General features: G+C 39.2%; 3 protein-coding genes across 3 annotated transcripts; 2 read left to right on the forward strand and 1 right to left on the reverse strand.

The window, feature by feature from the left end:
* Window positions 1-4,264: 4,264 nt before the first annotated feature.
* Window positions 4,265-7,248, forward strand: LOC147511310 (rop guanine nucleotide exchange factor 12-like). The gene is made up of 7 exons (XM_086603015.1): window positions 4,265-4,678; window positions 4,967-5,083; window positions 5,337-5,491; window positions 5,608-5,682; window positions 5,770-6,036; window positions 6,155-6,475; window positions 6,566-7,248. The coding sequence occupies exons 1-7, from the start codon at window positions 4,402-4,404 to the stop codon at window positions 6,995-6,997; spliced, it is 1,644 nt and encodes a 547-aa protein (XP_086459141.1). The 5' UTR covers window positions 4,265-4,401; the 3' UTR covers window positions 6,998-7,248.
* A 395-nt stretch (window positions 7,249-7,643) lies between these two features.
* LOC147511311 (photosystem I reaction center subunit VI, chloroplastic-like) lies at window positions 7,644-9,107 on the reverse strand. The gene is made up of 3 exons (XM_086603017.1): window positions 8,848-9,107; window positions 8,633-8,759; window positions 7,644-7,974 (listed from the first exon to the last, which is right to left on the reverse strand). Exons 1-3 carry the CDS (start codon window positions 8,973-8,975, stop codon window positions 7,795-7,797), a joined length of 435 nt encoding a protein of 144 aa, XP_086459143.1. The 5' UTR covers window positions 8,976-9,107; the 3' UTR covers window positions 7,644-7,794.
* Window positions 9,108-9,386: 279 nt separating this feature from the next.
* Window positions 9,387-10,136, forward strand: RPS17 (ribosomal protein S17). Its single transcript, XM_086603016.1, has one exon. It carries the CDS (start codon window positions 9,474-9,476, stop codon window positions 9,945-9,947), a length of 474 nt encoding a protein of 157 aa, XP_086459142.1. The 5' UTR covers window positions 9,387-9,473; the 3' UTR covers window positions 9,948-10,136.
* Window positions 10,137-15,863: the final 5,727 nt, after the last annotated feature.

Genomic DNA, 15,863 nt, shown 5'->3' on the forward strand with positions numbered 1-15,863 from the left:
GTGAGTACATTGGGCCGTTTGAAGAGTATTGCCAGAGCCATGGGATTCGTCATGAGCAGACCGTTCCCAAGACAACGCAACAGAATGGAATAACAGAGAGAATGAACCGTACCATTGTAGAGAGGATGAGATGCATGCTATCTCACTCTAAGCTACCTAGAAGCTACTGGGTAGAAGCAATGCATACAGCCGTGCATGTGATCAACCTATCGCCGTCAAAGCCTCTAAATAGTGATTATCCAGAGAGAGTATGGTCAGGCAGAGATGTTGATTATGGATACTTGAGGGTATTTGGGTGCAGGGCATTTGTGCATATTCCGAAGGATGAGAGATCCAAGCTTGATGACAAAGCCAAGCAGTACATTTTTCTAGGTTATAGAGATGAAAAGTTTGGTTACAAACTCTATAATCCAATTAACAAGAAGGTAATCCGAAGTCGAGATGTTGTGTTCTTGGAAGACCAAACCATAGCAGACTTTGAGGAGGGTGAGAAGCTACAGGCTTTCACTAATGATCTTGTTGATTCAGAACCAAAAGTTTCTACTGTGGAACGTGTAAAAGGCATTGAGAATGCAGATAACCATGAGTTTGAATCTCATGATGAGAACCCTATTGCTCATGATGGGATAGAACCTATTGGTATATAAGATGCAGATGAAGTTTATGAACCACCACCTGAGCAAGCAGAAGTGAATCCTCTTGAGACACCAGCAGATGGGGCAAGGAGGTCAGACAGAGAGAGACTAGCTTCATCCAGGTATCCACCACATACGGATGTTTTACTATCTGATGGTGGAGAACCTATATAGTATCAAGAGACACTTGAAGGTACAAACAAAGAGAATTTGTTGAAGGCCATGCATGATGAGATGAATTCTTTGCATAAGAATCACACTTATGAGTTAGTTGAGAAACCGCAAGGAAGAAAAATTCTTAAGAATAAGTGGATCTACATGGTCAAGCATGAGGAGAACAATCCTCACCCAAGGCACAAAGCTCGCCATGTAATGAAGGGATTTGGTCAAAGGAAAAATATTGACTTTGATGAAATTTTCTCTCCTGTAGTGAAAATGACTTATATCCGGGTGGTATTGAGTATGACCGCAAGTATGAACCTGGAGGTTAAGCAGCTAGATGTTAAGATAACTTTTCTTCATGGAGACCTTGAAGAAGATGTCTACATGGACCAGCCAGAAGGGTTTGAGGTCAAAGGCAAGGAGCACCTAGTATGCAAGCTGATAAAGAGCTTGTATGGGTTGAAGCAAGCACCGAGACAGTGATATATAAAGTTTGATTCTTTTATGGCGAAGCAAGGATACAAGAAGTCTGCTTCCGATCATTATTGTGTGTTTGTTCAGAAATTTTCAGATGGGGATTTCATAGTGCTCTTGCTATATGTGGATAATATGTTGATAGTTGGCCCAAACATCAACAAGATATCCAAGCTGAAGAAAGACTTGAGTAAGTCCTTTGAGATGAAAGATTTGGATAAAGTAAAGCAGATACTTGGGATGCGGATCACTTGTGACAGAAAGAGTGGGAAGTTGTGGCTTTCTCAAGAAAGCTACATCGAGAAGGTGTTGAAGAGATTCAACATGGATCAAAGCGCCGGATCGGTTGTCCGCTTGGTGGCGGTTCGCGATGATCAAATATATGTGTCTAAAGGGTGAGCATGAGCAGAGTCAGATGGAAAAGATTCCTTATGCATCCGTAGTGGGCATCTTGATGTATGCAATGGTGTGTACAAGACCAGATATTGCTTTCGCCGTTGGTGTTGTAAGTCGATTTCTGTCAAATCCGGGGAAAGAGCATTAGGAAGGTGTTAAATGGATATTAAGATATCTCAATGGCCCTTCCAAATCGGGTTTGTGCTTTGGTGGAAGTTAGCCCTTACTTGAAGGCTACACTGATGCAGACATGGCAGGTGATGTTAACTCGATGAAGTCCACCTCCGGTTATCTGGTTACTTTTGCATGGGGAGCAGTTTCTTGGCAATCTAAGTTGCAAAAGTGTGTTGCCCTCTCCACTTCAGAAGCTGAGTATATTGTAGCCACTGAGTGTTGCAAAGAGATGCTAAAACAGAAACAGTTTGTAGTTCTATGTGACAGTTAGAGCGCTATCCATTTGAGCAAGAATCCGAGTTTTCATTCTAGATCCAAGCACATACATGTGCGTTATCATTGGATTAGAAAAGTACTCGAAGACAAATATTTGTGTATTGAGAAGATCCATACCGACAAGAACGGGTCAGATATGATGACCAAAGTCTTACCGAAAGGTAAGTTTGATATTTGCTGTGCTACCACCGGAATGGTAGCAGACTCTTCCTGTTGATTTGGAAATTGCATGAAGGTATCCCCCCTCACTGTTCGGGAGGGGGAGATTGTTGGAGTTATCCCTCACATGAGGAGAAAAGAAGTTAGGTTATGCGTGAAGAAGAATTTGCAAGGCCGGTTTGGTCTTGCCAAGACGCACCCCGCCCATCTTTGTGAACAACATCCGGTGTTTTAGGGCGTAGGCCGACTTTGGCCTTGCCCAAGGTGCGCCCGCGCCCAAGCCTATTTTGGTCAGGATTTATATTTTTGCGAAACCGTGAGTTTGCAATATAAGGTTTGGGTTTTTGGCAAAACCTAACACAGGCTGAGACACGAAAATACACAGCACACAGAGAGGAAACCTAATCTTGAAAGCAATCAAGATTGAAAGATAACCTTTATAGAGAAACAACCCTGTAAAGAGAGATGAGTGATCTAGTAAGGTGAGAGACTGAAAGAAGTGATTATAATCTTTCTTCCCACTTTATAAAATGATTAGTTCTTGTGGAAGTAGGCACCATTGGCTGAACCACGGTATATCTTTGTGTTGTGGTATGCTTTACATTATTATTTGTTGTTAATAGTTGTTTAGCGAGTTGGGCATGTTAGTTTGGTTGTAATTGTTATTTAGAATTTGTCTGGAGTTGAAGTGAGTTCAAATACAAATTATCTGTGTAGGTAGTAGGGATCGATTGATATTGGTATTAACATCAACATGAATCTGGTCCATTTTCTCAACTGACCTCGTCCATTTCATTACAAGTTTAATAGAATGGTTTTGGGGAGAGTAACAACTGAAGAACGTAAAACCGTGATTCGAATTGCCAATCTCTTTGATAAGGGTCTTCATAAACATCTGGTCCTTGCGTTTAGCTTGGAGTGCTCATATGTGATATGTGATATGATATGTGATATGTGATATGTAGTCTTGTATTATATTACCCATGTTTAAGAGCACTATACTGCCATATATGACCTGGAATACTATCAGAAGAATAAAGAGGTTCAAACTTGCTGGATTGCTATGTGCCTACATCTGTTATATAACAGAGCATCTGGGAAATACGGAGGAGCAACAAAAAGATGCAAAAGTGAACATATAATGATCTAAAAGTACAAAAAAATAATTTCAAGCCAGAAAAAAAAGTAAAAAAGCAAATAACAGCTAATAGAGTAATAAAACCTTATAATTGCTAAAAATAGAGCAACATGAGCATGTAAAGACAGAGGAGATATCTTTAGGTACCAGACAAAAAAACGCTGGAAATTTGTTCGTCATATGTAAGAATATTGTTTGCATCTCTTAAATGATGATGAAAGTAATCTTTGTACTATTTCCTTGTGTGTTTTGATTGAGAGGAAATCTATCCTACTGAAAATCTCTCAAGGATATATACGTAAGAATATTCTGAAAATCCAGTACATTCAAACCCTTAGCCATAACCTAAGGGGCATTTTTCTAAATGCTTGTTGGTTCACTGTAAGGGTATAGAGGTTATGAGGTTTGTTTCCAAACTTTATTTAAACTTCGAAGAATTGAAACTATATTCTTTTGAAAAAACAAAATGTACTAGTATATGATAAAGCATGGGCAAATTAGTAATCAAATGAAGCCGGCAAATCCTAGAATAGAGAAAAAGATGGTAGTTGCCATTTCATGCCTTCCCGGGCTTTCTGCTAAAACATTGACCTCTTATCAAAAGCTAACCGTTGAAACCTCCAACACCCTTTTTAGCAAACACTCTTCTAACAACATCAATCTACTATTCTTTATTCTCCTTACTCTAAGCACTTACAATTTTTTTGCATCAAACATGCACCCCACGTTCTAATGACACAAAAAAGGAAAAGTTACACACACATCCTCATTTCCATCTTCATCAAAACAAGATTCTAAAACTCATCCATCCCCCCATTACCACTTTCTCATCTCTAATCCAACATGTTGAAAGATGGGGTTCTCCTGTTTCTCCATCTTTCTCTCTCTTAGAATAGCATTTCTCTTCAAACAGGCTTTGTTGGCATACATACTTTTTCTTTTAGGGTTGGACACGTTCGATTCTCAAAACTCTTAGGATTTTTTCTAATGGTTAGAACACTCTTAAAAGAACACAGCATCGAGAAGTCAAAACATTTTACATCTAAAGTTATGTTTGATCTAACAGGTCGTAAGGCTCATAGCCTTACGATGATGGACAATGTAGGCGGACCAATGGATGATAAACTGATAGCAAGAAGCCATGGTTCAAAACTCCCTAATGAATGTTTCGATAAGCCAAAAATTGGTACGGTATTTGGGGCTAACGAATTTAATCCCAGGTCGCGTTTGGGCGGGATCCCAACGAAAGATAGTAAGCCTTCAGGTATATAGTTTTTTCTCTGCTTCGTTCTTTCAGTTTTATATAATTGACAGCTTATCGAATAATCTCTTTTACCTTTAGTTGCATTTCACGGAAGGTTAATGTGGATTTGGCGATAAAACTGGTTGATTCTGGTTGATATGGGGATATAGTATGCCGCAAACGTAATTGAGTGTATCTGAAAATCAAATTAAGTTAGCATGGCATCCTGAATGTTGGTAGTTTGTTACAAAATTAATTTTTAATTACATCTATGCCTAATATAGGCCTTTTGTTTGAATTTTTCCTCAGACGTGGAAATGATGAAAGAGAGGTTTGCGAAGTTGTTATTAGGTGAAGATATGTCAGGTGGTGGAAAGGGGGTTTCCTCGGCATTAGCTTTATCGAATGCCATTACCAACTTGGCAGGTACCTAAGAATAATGTGTAATTGATAACATTTTTCTAATATTTAGATAGAATAAACCTTGTATTTGATTTCCAGAGATGTCATGTAAGTACTCGTCTTACTCGAATGGCTTGAGAAAGTTGGGCGTTTTTCCGTTGAAGCTGATAAATATTAATAAATTCTCCATTTTTTTATTTACTTCTATTGCTTCTTGGGTATATCCCTGGTATTGAAACTTCTAACTCTGTTCGTTTCTTTTGATTAATTTGCGCAGCTTCTGTCTTCGGTGAACAATCACGTTTAGAGCCAATGTCTCCTGAAAGGAGGGCGAAGTGGAGGAAAGAAATAGATTGGCTTTTATCTGTAACCGATAACATTGTGGAATTTGTGCCTTCGCAACAAACGTCCAAGAATGGAATAAGCATGGAGGTAAAAAAATCTTCCTTCGCCGTTTCGAACTTAATTACTAAAAGGAAAAACAGAGTTGCTAACCTTTTATTTCAACCCATCTTATAAATTATAACTCACAATCCTTGACGAAACAGATAATGGTTACACGCCAACGGAATGATCTTCACATGAACGTCCCCGCCCTAAGGAAGCTTGACGCGATGCTCATTGTAAGGACCCAGACTCTTTGTTCTTTGGAACATATTTCTATATATTTATCTGTTTATAACCGATTCCATATGGATTATAATTATTAGGAGTATCTTGATAACTTCAAAGACCAGAATGAGTTCTGGTATGTGTCAAAGGATGCCGACGAGGCTGAAAAAGGAAAGAGGAAAGATGACAAATGGTGGCTACCGGCTCCCAAAGTTCCACCAAATGGGCTCTCAGAAGTCTCCAGAAAATGGTTACAGTTTCAGAAGGAATCTGTGAACCAAGTATTGAAAGCAGCCATGGCGATAAATGCTCAAGTTCTATCTGAAATGCAGATACCTGAAAGTTATATTGACTCCCTCCCCAAGGTAAAGATAAAAATGAACTTACAAGAAGTCAATGAGGAAAGAGTGCATTACTTATATGTTTTACTTGGTCTGTGCCATGATTGATCCTATCGTGATTGATATACTTACGTTTTGTTAGAATGGGAGAGCAAGCCTTGGTGACTCACTCTATCGGTGTATTACTGTTGAATTTTTTGACCCCGAGCAATTTCTAACAACTCTAGACCTGGCCTCGGAGCACAAAGTTCTTGATCTGAAGAATCGGATAGAGGCATCAATTGTAATATGGAAGAGAAAGATGAACAACAAAGATTCAAAGTCTTCTTGGGGTTCAGCTGTAAGTTTGGAGAAGAGAGAGCTCTTTGAAGAGAGAGCAGAGACCATCTTACTCCTCCTTAAGCAGAGGTTTCCAGGCATCGCTCAATCCTCACTGGACATAAGTAAAATCCAGTACAATCGGGTATGAACAACGATGTTTACATTTTGGCTCACTTTAAAGTTTCATCAGTTTGTTAATTATTCTAAACAACTCTTCTTGTCAAATATTCAGGATATTGGGCAGTCTGTTCTAGAGAGTTATTCGAGGATACTGGAGAGCTTGGCCTTCACAGTAATGTCCCGGATTGAAGATGTCCTTTACGCCGATTCCATTACTCAAAACCCTTCTCTGTCTCCGGAGTCAAAAACAAAATCCTCCTTTGATTCAATGACGGGGCCAGTGAAATTGGACCCAGGAGCAGAAATAGGGAAGCTAAATACCATGGGAACACCGACTTCAATGACATTATCGGACTTCATGGGTTGGCATATGGATCAAGGAGAGAATGAGCTAAAGAGTCAAGACTCAACAGGTAGTTTAGATGACATACTTATAGAAACTGATGCGAAAGCTATGAACAAACTTGGTGAAGTGGTTACCAAGAAGAAAATATCTTATATAGATTATCTTGGTGGATTAAGAAGCCCTACGGCTCGTCATTAGAGACACTATAGAGAATGAGAAAAATGAGAGAGTAGAGAGGGAAAGACACACAAACACACACACAGAAAGAGAGACTTGAATTCCGGATGTACATATTCATATCCACACAGGTTTTCTGCCTTGTGATTCTTGTTGTTGTGGGGTTCGATTCATTTGTACGTACCTTAAATGAGTTCTTAGTCTCGTAGCTAGGCACTGACATCTGTAATATTCAACCTTTAATTTTCGATAGAGTTCAATTCTCTTAATTATCTACTTCGAGTTTTGGTAATAATTTACAATATAAATAACTCAAAAAGCTTATGTACTTGTATCTTGTTTAATGATCAGCGAAATTTTCTGGGTCATAACCACGAATAAGAGCTTCACCGCTTCAATAGATGAAACTTGGTCTTCTTCAATGTTGAGGTGACCATCATATTCTATTCTTAACATAAGGACGCATGATAATTGAGTAAGTTTAGATTGTTTTGAAATAGTCAGGACCATTCCTCTGTTAAGATCAATTATGGCTCAACATTATGATTGTTTAGACGGTGTTGTATAACTTCCTGTTCTGGATTATATGGCAATTCTAGGGACAACAATGGTGTAGTTAAGATTCCTAATGAGTTAAAACGAATTATCATCATATCCACAAGGCAACTAAGATTAAGTGTAGCCTTGAAAACCTAAAATCAGAACAAATTGTTTCAATGAGGAAAGAGGTCTCAGGGGATAGTCACATACTTACACAACTTCAACATAAACTTAGTATTGACAAATAAGTAAAATGAAAGATAGGGGGTCGTCGCAGACTAGATCTTGCCACGTGGCCCAATCTTAGGGGGTAGTTGTGGACCCTTTTTGATGGGTAGTATGTCACCAGAGGCTGTGGCACTGAGGTAGGCGATAGTGGAACCACCTCCCAATATCAAGAACTTGAGCAACAACCCTCTCTTGGTGAATGGTGCTGCGAATGTCTCAAAGAACTTGCTCTGCATTTTCAAATACATATAGGACCCCATGACTGAATGCATAATAAGATGCCTTACAAAAGTGAATAAAAACATTGAAGGATAAGTTCTTTAATAAGAAATATGGATTTTATATTGGTCAAGCGATAGTTATATTATATATATTTCGTTTAGAAGGCAGAACAGGCTCAAATGGTGCCTTGTTAGCTAACTGATACTACGAATGATTTCCTGTTAATAAGGATTTTAATATATGCATCAAGTATTCTATTATTTTTCCTGTTAATTTGGACTTTCTCTGTTAAATTAACATTTCCAAGAAACGAGCAAAATGTCATGTTGAATGGAAAACACGACATACGACAGGAACTAATCCTTTGACCACTTAAAAGTCCGGAATCATATATAGTGCTATCCAACTTAATAATCTACACATCAAATATAAGCAGAAGTATACAACACTTTGACATCAAATATTTGTATCTTCAATTCATCTTGTTTGTTACCTACACCATTCTTTTTGCTAATTAACTTCCTAGGGTCGTGCCAAACCTATCCCTCTTGGGTAAACGATTAACAAGGTTAAAAAGAATTACCAGAAGAAATTCCTTGGTTATAATGTAAACTATCTTAAACATGTGAAAATGGCACGTACAGTCGACGACCTAAGCTTACTAACCTGAAGTGAATTGTATGGAGAGGGGGCATCAGAGCCATACAAGTCCCATTGGCCAGTAGTGTTGCCAATGTCTTCCAAGTCGAAGTAAACACTTTTGTCACCGTACTTTGCGACCACAGCCCCGGACCTAAAAATGTGAACATATGAACGTCGATTCAGTGAGCAACCAATACAATTGCAACATAGAGTACATAACGAAACTATAAGTCCATTACCTCAGATTGGTACGTGTTACAACACGGCGAGCTGGCTTAACAGAAAGCTTGTTGCCAGTGATAGAACTTCCTCCTAGGCCCTTAATGGCCACTGGTTGCACTGCAGCCATGGTTGCTAAGGAAGCCATTACCTTACTATGTTTCAGTAACGTTTTCCACTCTGTGTTTGCTGGGGAATATATTAGAGCTTATTTTATGGTTCTCTTTTTTTTAATTGGATCTTGGGTTGCCACATGTTGAGTTAGATTTTGTTGAGAAATTTATGGAACAACAGTCAGGAGATGACATGTGGCTTAAGGATGGATAAGGCTATCCTTTACTGATATCTTCAAAGTCCAAATGGTTTTCTTGAGTTTTAGGACAATTCATGCCGTTTATTTTTCTATACTTGCAGTGTTTGATGTGAAAAGAGCTTGGAACCCATAGGGCTTAAGGCCCAAACGACCATGGGCTGAAGACAAGGGCCAGCAATTCTTCCCAGCCCAGTTACAGATCGAATGGCAACCTATAAAATACCCAAATGTTCAATGGCTAATTTAGTCAAACCATTCTGTAATCCACAACCTCACCTCATATCAAAGAGGATAAAGAAGCCGAGCTTCTTCCTCATTTCCACTTCTCAAACAATGTTGTTAACATCACCTTCCTCAATTCTCCAACTTCCACCATTACACTCCCTTAAAATCTCCACCCCATTTCTCAATGGCTCATCCCCAATTCATCTTCTCAACAAACCCACTTCCTCATTCCCTCAATCAAATCCTTCCACACCCTCATTCCTCCCCACAATTCGAGCCATGAAAACTATGCAAGGCAGAGTTGTTTGCTCCACAAACGACAAAACAGTTGCTGTTGAAGTTGTTCGTCTTGCTCCTCACCCAAAGTACAAGAGAAGAGTCAGGAAGAAGAAGAAGTACCAAGCTCATGACCCTGAAAACCAGTTCAAAGTTGGGGATGTTGTTCAGCTTGAAAAGAGTAGACCCATTAGTAAGACCAAGGCTTTTGTTGCTGTTGCTGTACCTGCAAGGAATAGGCCGGAGCCTAAAGAGGCTGTGCCACAAGATTTGGGTATTCCTTTGGAGTCTCAGCAAGTAGAGTGAGAGATGAATGTGTTTTGAATATGAATTGTAATTTCTGGTTTTTTTGGACTGCTTCTTTTGTTGTTCTTGTTTAATTTTTTGTTGTGGCATGAGTGGTTCTAGTCTGGGTTTTGTTTTAAGTAATCAAGAATGAAGTGCTTGCAATTTATGTTTTTAATTTGGAATTTTTATGGTACTGAAATTGCAATTTGATCATGTGTAAATGTGGTGGAAAAGAAAGTGGATGCGAAATTACACTTCTTGCACTAAGTACTTTACTTTACTTTGGTAGTTTGAGTTTCTAAACCCAGGAATTTGCAGATTCATTTATCTTTTAGAGTTTCTATACCCAATAATTAAGATAAATTATAGATTCATTTATCAATTTGGTATTTGTTAGGTTTTGTTCAAATCTTTGGCTTCCTATTTTAAAAATTATAGTTTCTTATTTCTTGACTCTTTTTACAGTCCGGACTCCGGAGATTATTTAAATGGGACGGAGTCTATTTCAGCTTTAATTTCTCAAAAAAATAACAGAATTCAGTAGAGTTCTTACGTAACATAATACATGGAGTGAAAAAGTGTAAGTGAGCAAACTAATTTGAAGGATATCCCCGTGTATATTGAAGGTATTTACAACTGTTCCGGTCTTGGGTTTGCTCTCCAATGGTCACTAGTTCGATTCCCCTCAAGGCCACTGGCGAGGCAGTACCCAGTGCCGGCCTGGGGACCAGTGGCGGAGCTAGGAAATTGAGTGAGGGTGAGCCAACCCCGACAGCCAAGCATACAAAAAAAAATTTATTTTTTTAACTAATATTTCAAACCCGATCACAAAACAAGTATAAAATGAACATAAAAAATCATATATAAAGGTAGCAATAATAAGTGTATTAAAAAATAATGAAAGAATCTAATCATTGTGAGCTCTAATATATTTGATTCTGGCCAGTACACCATCGTGTCTTAGGCTTGCTATGTTATGTTCCATTCTCATTTTTGCCTCATGGAGGAGCCAACTCCCCTGTGAAGTAGACTCCTAAGGAAACTAACTGAAGGAATAATTTGTTTCTGTAAACTCCTTGACAAGACACTTCATTGGACGAGATAAATTTTCCAAGATTGAGTCCAGTAATGTCGAGGTCGCTGAAAAACTTCAGCTTGGGTTCTATAATTTTATCAAGATTAGAAAAGAGTACTTAGAGGCGATTGGCAATGGTCTTTGAGATGTGGGCATCAGTGAGACCATAGGTTTGAGAGAGAGAGAGAGGACTGCGTTTATTTTAGTTGTTGTGAATCTTTTTAGTATATATTTTTTTGAAGTTTTGAGAGCTGATTCTGGGGATAAACCACATGAGTTTATGAGGTAATCTAATATGAAATTTGGGTTTGAGATGATGTGTTTTTGGGTAGAGATGAATCTAATGAGTTATGGGTTATGGAACAGATACAAATGGGTAATTGTTGATCTATATTTTCTAACATTTCGTAATATATTTATGCATACAAACTGATGGAATGTTATGCAGAAGATAGTTTTTTGGGTATTGAGAAAAGTATATATTTCTTTTTCTAAAAAAGTGAGATGCGCTTGTGGGTGTACCCTGGACCCCCCAGCTCCATCGATGGGGACACAGTTCACACAGGCGACTAATTTGGGGCCCCACGCTTATGGACCAAAATAGGCCCCTAGTAGCCCGTCTTTGCCTAGATCCAAGTCCTCCAACTATAGTCTATAACTCTATATCCCACTAACCGCAACTTCAGTCAGTATTCAATTGTACTTAGAGCAAAGTCTCTTCTCTGCCACGTTAGATTATGGAATCAAACCAACAACTCTTTTCATCTTGTGAAATCTCAACTAAAATGTTATAGAATCAGAGTAAAACTCATCTCTTTTCTAAACATCACCTAAACAGGAGACATACTTGTCCCTTTTATCTCAAAACTCACTGTCCCTCCAAGTTCTTTTCTACAGGTTTTTACATTTTATTTTCTTCTTGCTACCATCTTCCTCCTAGTCCTCTCCATCTTTTCTTCTTTCTGAAAATCCCACCAACTCAAGACATGGCACAACACCACGATCAACTTGTCGATCTTGAGGAATCTTTTAAGAGAGTGCTCTCTCTTCCAGGAGCAAAAGTTGCCGAAACTGAGTTCCCAAAAGATGTTTGGGAAGAGCTAGTAGAGCATGGGAGAAACACCATGGCTGTTAGACTACTAGGAAATAGCAAGCTAAGGCGCAACCAAAGAAGGTTATGGAGCTCATAAGAAATTTCTGGGAAATCCCACAAGGTTTGAGGTTGCGGTAGTTTTTAGGTCATTATGACAAAAAAGATCTTCTCTTTCTCGCACAATTCCAAGATGAAGCAACACTCTCTGAGGTCGTCAAAAAACAACCTTGGATGGTTATGGGTCATCTCATTCTTTTAAAGAATTTTGATCCTCTCACTGATGTAGAGAAGATCAAATTCGATATTGCCACAGTTTGGGTCCAACTCCATCAACTTCCCCCCAGCTCTTGTTGGAAGTAAAAAAATGGTCACTGCAATCACTGGGACAAATCCTCCATGAAACCTACCAAGCTTGCATTGGTTATGCAAGGATAAAGGTTATGATGAACCCTCTTGCACCTCTTGTTCTTGGAAATAACTCCAAACTTCCAAATGGCGAGGAAAAAATGGTGGTTTTTCGCTACAAAAGAGATGGACCTATATGTTTCAAGTGCGCCATGCTAGGACACTATGAAGCTGAGTGCAAAAAACCAGAGGTAGCAAACAACCCAAAGGGATGTTTTTGGTTCCTGACAAGAGAACCCACAAACTTGATCCAATCTCCACAAGTCCCTGCATTTTGCTGGAAAAAGATGCATGACCAACAGAATGGCAACGGAAAGGGGTCGCCAACAACCTAATTGGTGGTTAGAAGTCTTCTGATAGATCTAGATGAGGCAGCTAGCAACGAAGGTAGCAAGATAGCAAGAATAGATGTGGAGCACCAGATAGCACCCTTGTCAAAAGAGAAGGCATATGCGCATGTTAAGGAAACAGAGGTGTCTGTTAAGGATGCTGTGCAGAATCAGGATAGTCAAAGAGTCTCACGTGATTTAGTACTTGCTAAAGGGACACATGGAAAAGGGGATTTCAACACAGAAAAAGTGAGAGAAAAGATAGCTGACTTGACAGAGACTTCTCACAACGTCTCCTTAACATATGGTGCTCTGACTAAGGAAAAGGTAATGCCAAAAACTAAGGAGAACAGCTGCTTTATCTTCTTTGCAGAGTCCAACAGTACCAAGACTCTTAAAATTAAGACTAAGGGCCCTGGGCCCAAATGGCACCAAAACCCAATAAAGATGGGACTTATCCCTAAGCACAGCCCAAATAATCAGGTAAGCCTATTATCCTTCTCGAGTTTGGACTCAAACTCTTTCTCCACATCTCCAGCACAACCCATCGAATCTAAAAAATCTCCACCATTCTCACCTTTTGACTCGCATCATCTCCATCAAACTCTTAAGACACCATCATCAGCACCCCCTAGATTCCTTGTTACTCCGGGCAAGAACGACACATGGGAAATCACCCCGCTTGCGTGCCCAATAGATATGGCTCACACTGGAATAGTGGGCAGTCCAAGCCGTTATAATTATCTTTCGCCAATTGTGAGGGGAGATATGAATAATGGAGATACACATGAGGAGCATATTGGAGCTGACATCACTGTGGGGGGTAAGAGAGAAACAAACCCACTTGAAATTAAAGCTGGGACCTCAGGTTTGCTTGCCCTTAATTCCATATTTTATGTCCTTCCATTTTAATGCATGCAATTCTACATCTTTATTGAGTTCGTCCATAAGCTTTTAGGACATGAATATGTTGTGGCTTATGTTAATAAACGCTCATAATAGACTCGCTTTTGAACCTAGGCCTCATTTTAAAAAGCTATGGTCCTCTCTACTCAAAGATGCCGCCAATGTTTTTTTAAAGAAGATTTACATTGTCTTTGTCTAGTTTATGGTCTGTTTATATGCTGTCCTTTTGCTTCTCATTTCTTTAAGGTATCCCGTTTCTACAACTGAGTTTACTCTGGTGCTAACATGTGACTATGTATATAAGCATATTAATGACCAATTTGTTGTGTTTGCATGCATGCTGCCCTTTTTCTTCTATATGCAAAAGCTTACTTGAAGCTATTTATCAAAGTTGTAACTCATACACTTCTTGTTTTGATTATCATATCTATTATATGTATAATTCCTCGTTTATTTGTATGTGCTCTTATAATTGTGTATACATCTTTTATTATAGTTACACCCTGTTATGCTGTGTAATTTATGTTGTTCGTCTTTTGAAATCTAAAATGTTTTTTCAAGTATGTGTTTCGCTTAGCTCTAAATGCGAGGAACCTTTCGAGATGTCGGTCTTTTTTTCTTATCTTTCTCCTAGAAGTATAAGCTTCGGGTTTCACATTTTTGCCTCACCTCATCTTTGCACCTTTTTGTCTTTGCACCCTGTGCACACACATTTCGCTTTCCACCACACTCTATATATGCATCCTCTTTTGTCTGGTGTGATGGTTTGGAGTCTATCCCATTCCTCACAGACTTGTTACTTTGTATCGGCGGCGGGCCAAAGGATGGCTCCCGGCCAGTCGCAATGAGCATCTTCGCTTAGAATTGTCGCGAAAGTGCCACATCCGCGACAATTCGAGAGGTTAAAACCCACATAACCACCCTTAAATCAGATATTTGCTTTCTTTCTGAGACAAGGGTAGATGCGTCTACCAGTCTGCAGAGATTCTCTTCTCTTGGTTTTCAAAACTCAGTGCACTTTCCTGCAAATGGACAAAATGGTCTATGGCTCGGATGGAACAACAACATAAACCTCGAGATTATTTATTCTTGTGAGCGTTATATTGCGGCCATTGTAAAAAACGATCCGGTTGACATGGAATGGCTATGGGCCTTTACTTATGGCCACCCGGAAAAAAGCCAAAGGCCGGAATTGTGGAAATCTTTCGTGGATCTTGCTGCAAATCACAATTCGCCATGACTCATTGTTGGAGATCTAAATGAGACCACATGTCAAGCGGAAAAAAGTGGCGGAACTCCTTTCAACTTTTCTCAAGCAGCCCACTTTATGGACTTTATGTTCTCTGCAGATTTCGTGGATCTAGGATATGAAAGTGTTCCTTTCACATGGACAAATAAGAGATTCAAAAATAATGGAGTTGACCTCATAAAAAAGCATTTAGATAGAGCTATCGCGAATACAGAATGGAGGACTTTATTTCCGAATGCAAGGACTATAAATCTCCCTATTATTAAATTTGATCATGGACCCATAGTGGTTTACTTGAAGCCTCCTCCTGCCCCGACACGGAAGCAATTCCATTTCCAATTGATGTGGGTAAATGAACCAGAATGCAAAAATGCGATATCTAAAGCCTGTAATACCAGATACCGGGGTTCACAATCCTATCGCTTTTGCAATAAGCTCAAGAAAGTCAAGAATGACTTAAAAAAATAGAACAGAGATGTGTTTGGAAATATTCACCTCCGCATCCAGAGCATTCGAGATGAGATTAAAAAGTGCCAGCTCGATCCAAAGACAAACCCAACTGTCGAAAACACTCTGATACAGGATCTTAATCAAGCATCCTATCTTGAAGAAAAATTATGGAGAGACAAATCTAGAGATACAATGCTCTACTATTATGGGACCAACTCCCGCTATGTCCATCTCTCCACTGTTGTTCGACGAAATCGGATCGAGATCAATAAGATTAGAAAATCGGATGGGACTTGGGTTGAAGAGCGAAGTGCTATTGGAGATACAGTTGTGGAGCACTTCAAAACCCTTTTTACCTCTTCAAATCCCCAAACTCATGTTAGAGACCTTAACATTCTTGACACTGTCATCACGGATGAACAAAATA

This window comes from Coptis chinensis, chromosome 3 (genome assembly GCF_015680905.1).
Source record: "Coptis chinensis isolate HL-2020 chromosome 3, ASM1568090v1, whole genome shotgun sequence".
In the NCBI taxonomy this organism is placed as follows: Eukaryota; Viridiplantae; Streptophyta; class Magnoliopsida; order Ranunculales; family Ranunculaceae; genus Coptis; species Coptis chinensis.

Bases quoted from the DNA above. Each gene is read 5' to 3' on its own strand.
- LOC147511311 (XM_086603017.1), bottom strand. From the start codon at position 8,975: ATGGCTTCCTTAGCAACCATGGCTGCAGTGCAACCAGTGGCCATTAAG. The intron at 8,760-8,847 runs GTAATGGACTTA...TCACATTTTTAG, and splicing joins GTAACACGTACCAATCTGAG to GTCCGGGGCTGTGGTCGCAA. The intron at 7,975-8,632 runs GTTAGTAAGCTT...TTGAAAATGCAG, and splicing joins CTCCATACAATTCACTTCAG to AGCAAGTTCTTTGAGACATT.
- RPS17 (XM_086603016.1), top strand. From the start codon at position 9,474: ATGTTGTTAACATCACCTTCCTCAATTCTCCAACTTCCACCATTACAC.
- LOC147511310 (XM_086603015.1), top strand. From the start codon at position 4,402: ATGGTTAGAACACTCTTAAAAGAACACAGCATCGAGAAGTCAAAACAT. The intron at 5,084-5,336 runs GTACCTAAGAAT...TAATTTGCGCAG, and splicing joins TGCCATTACCAACTTGGCAG to CTTCTGTCTTCGGTGAACAA. The intron at 5,492-5,607 runs GTAAAAAAATCT...TTGACGAAACAG, and splicing joins AGAATGGAATAAGCATGGAG to ATAATGGTTACACGCCAACG.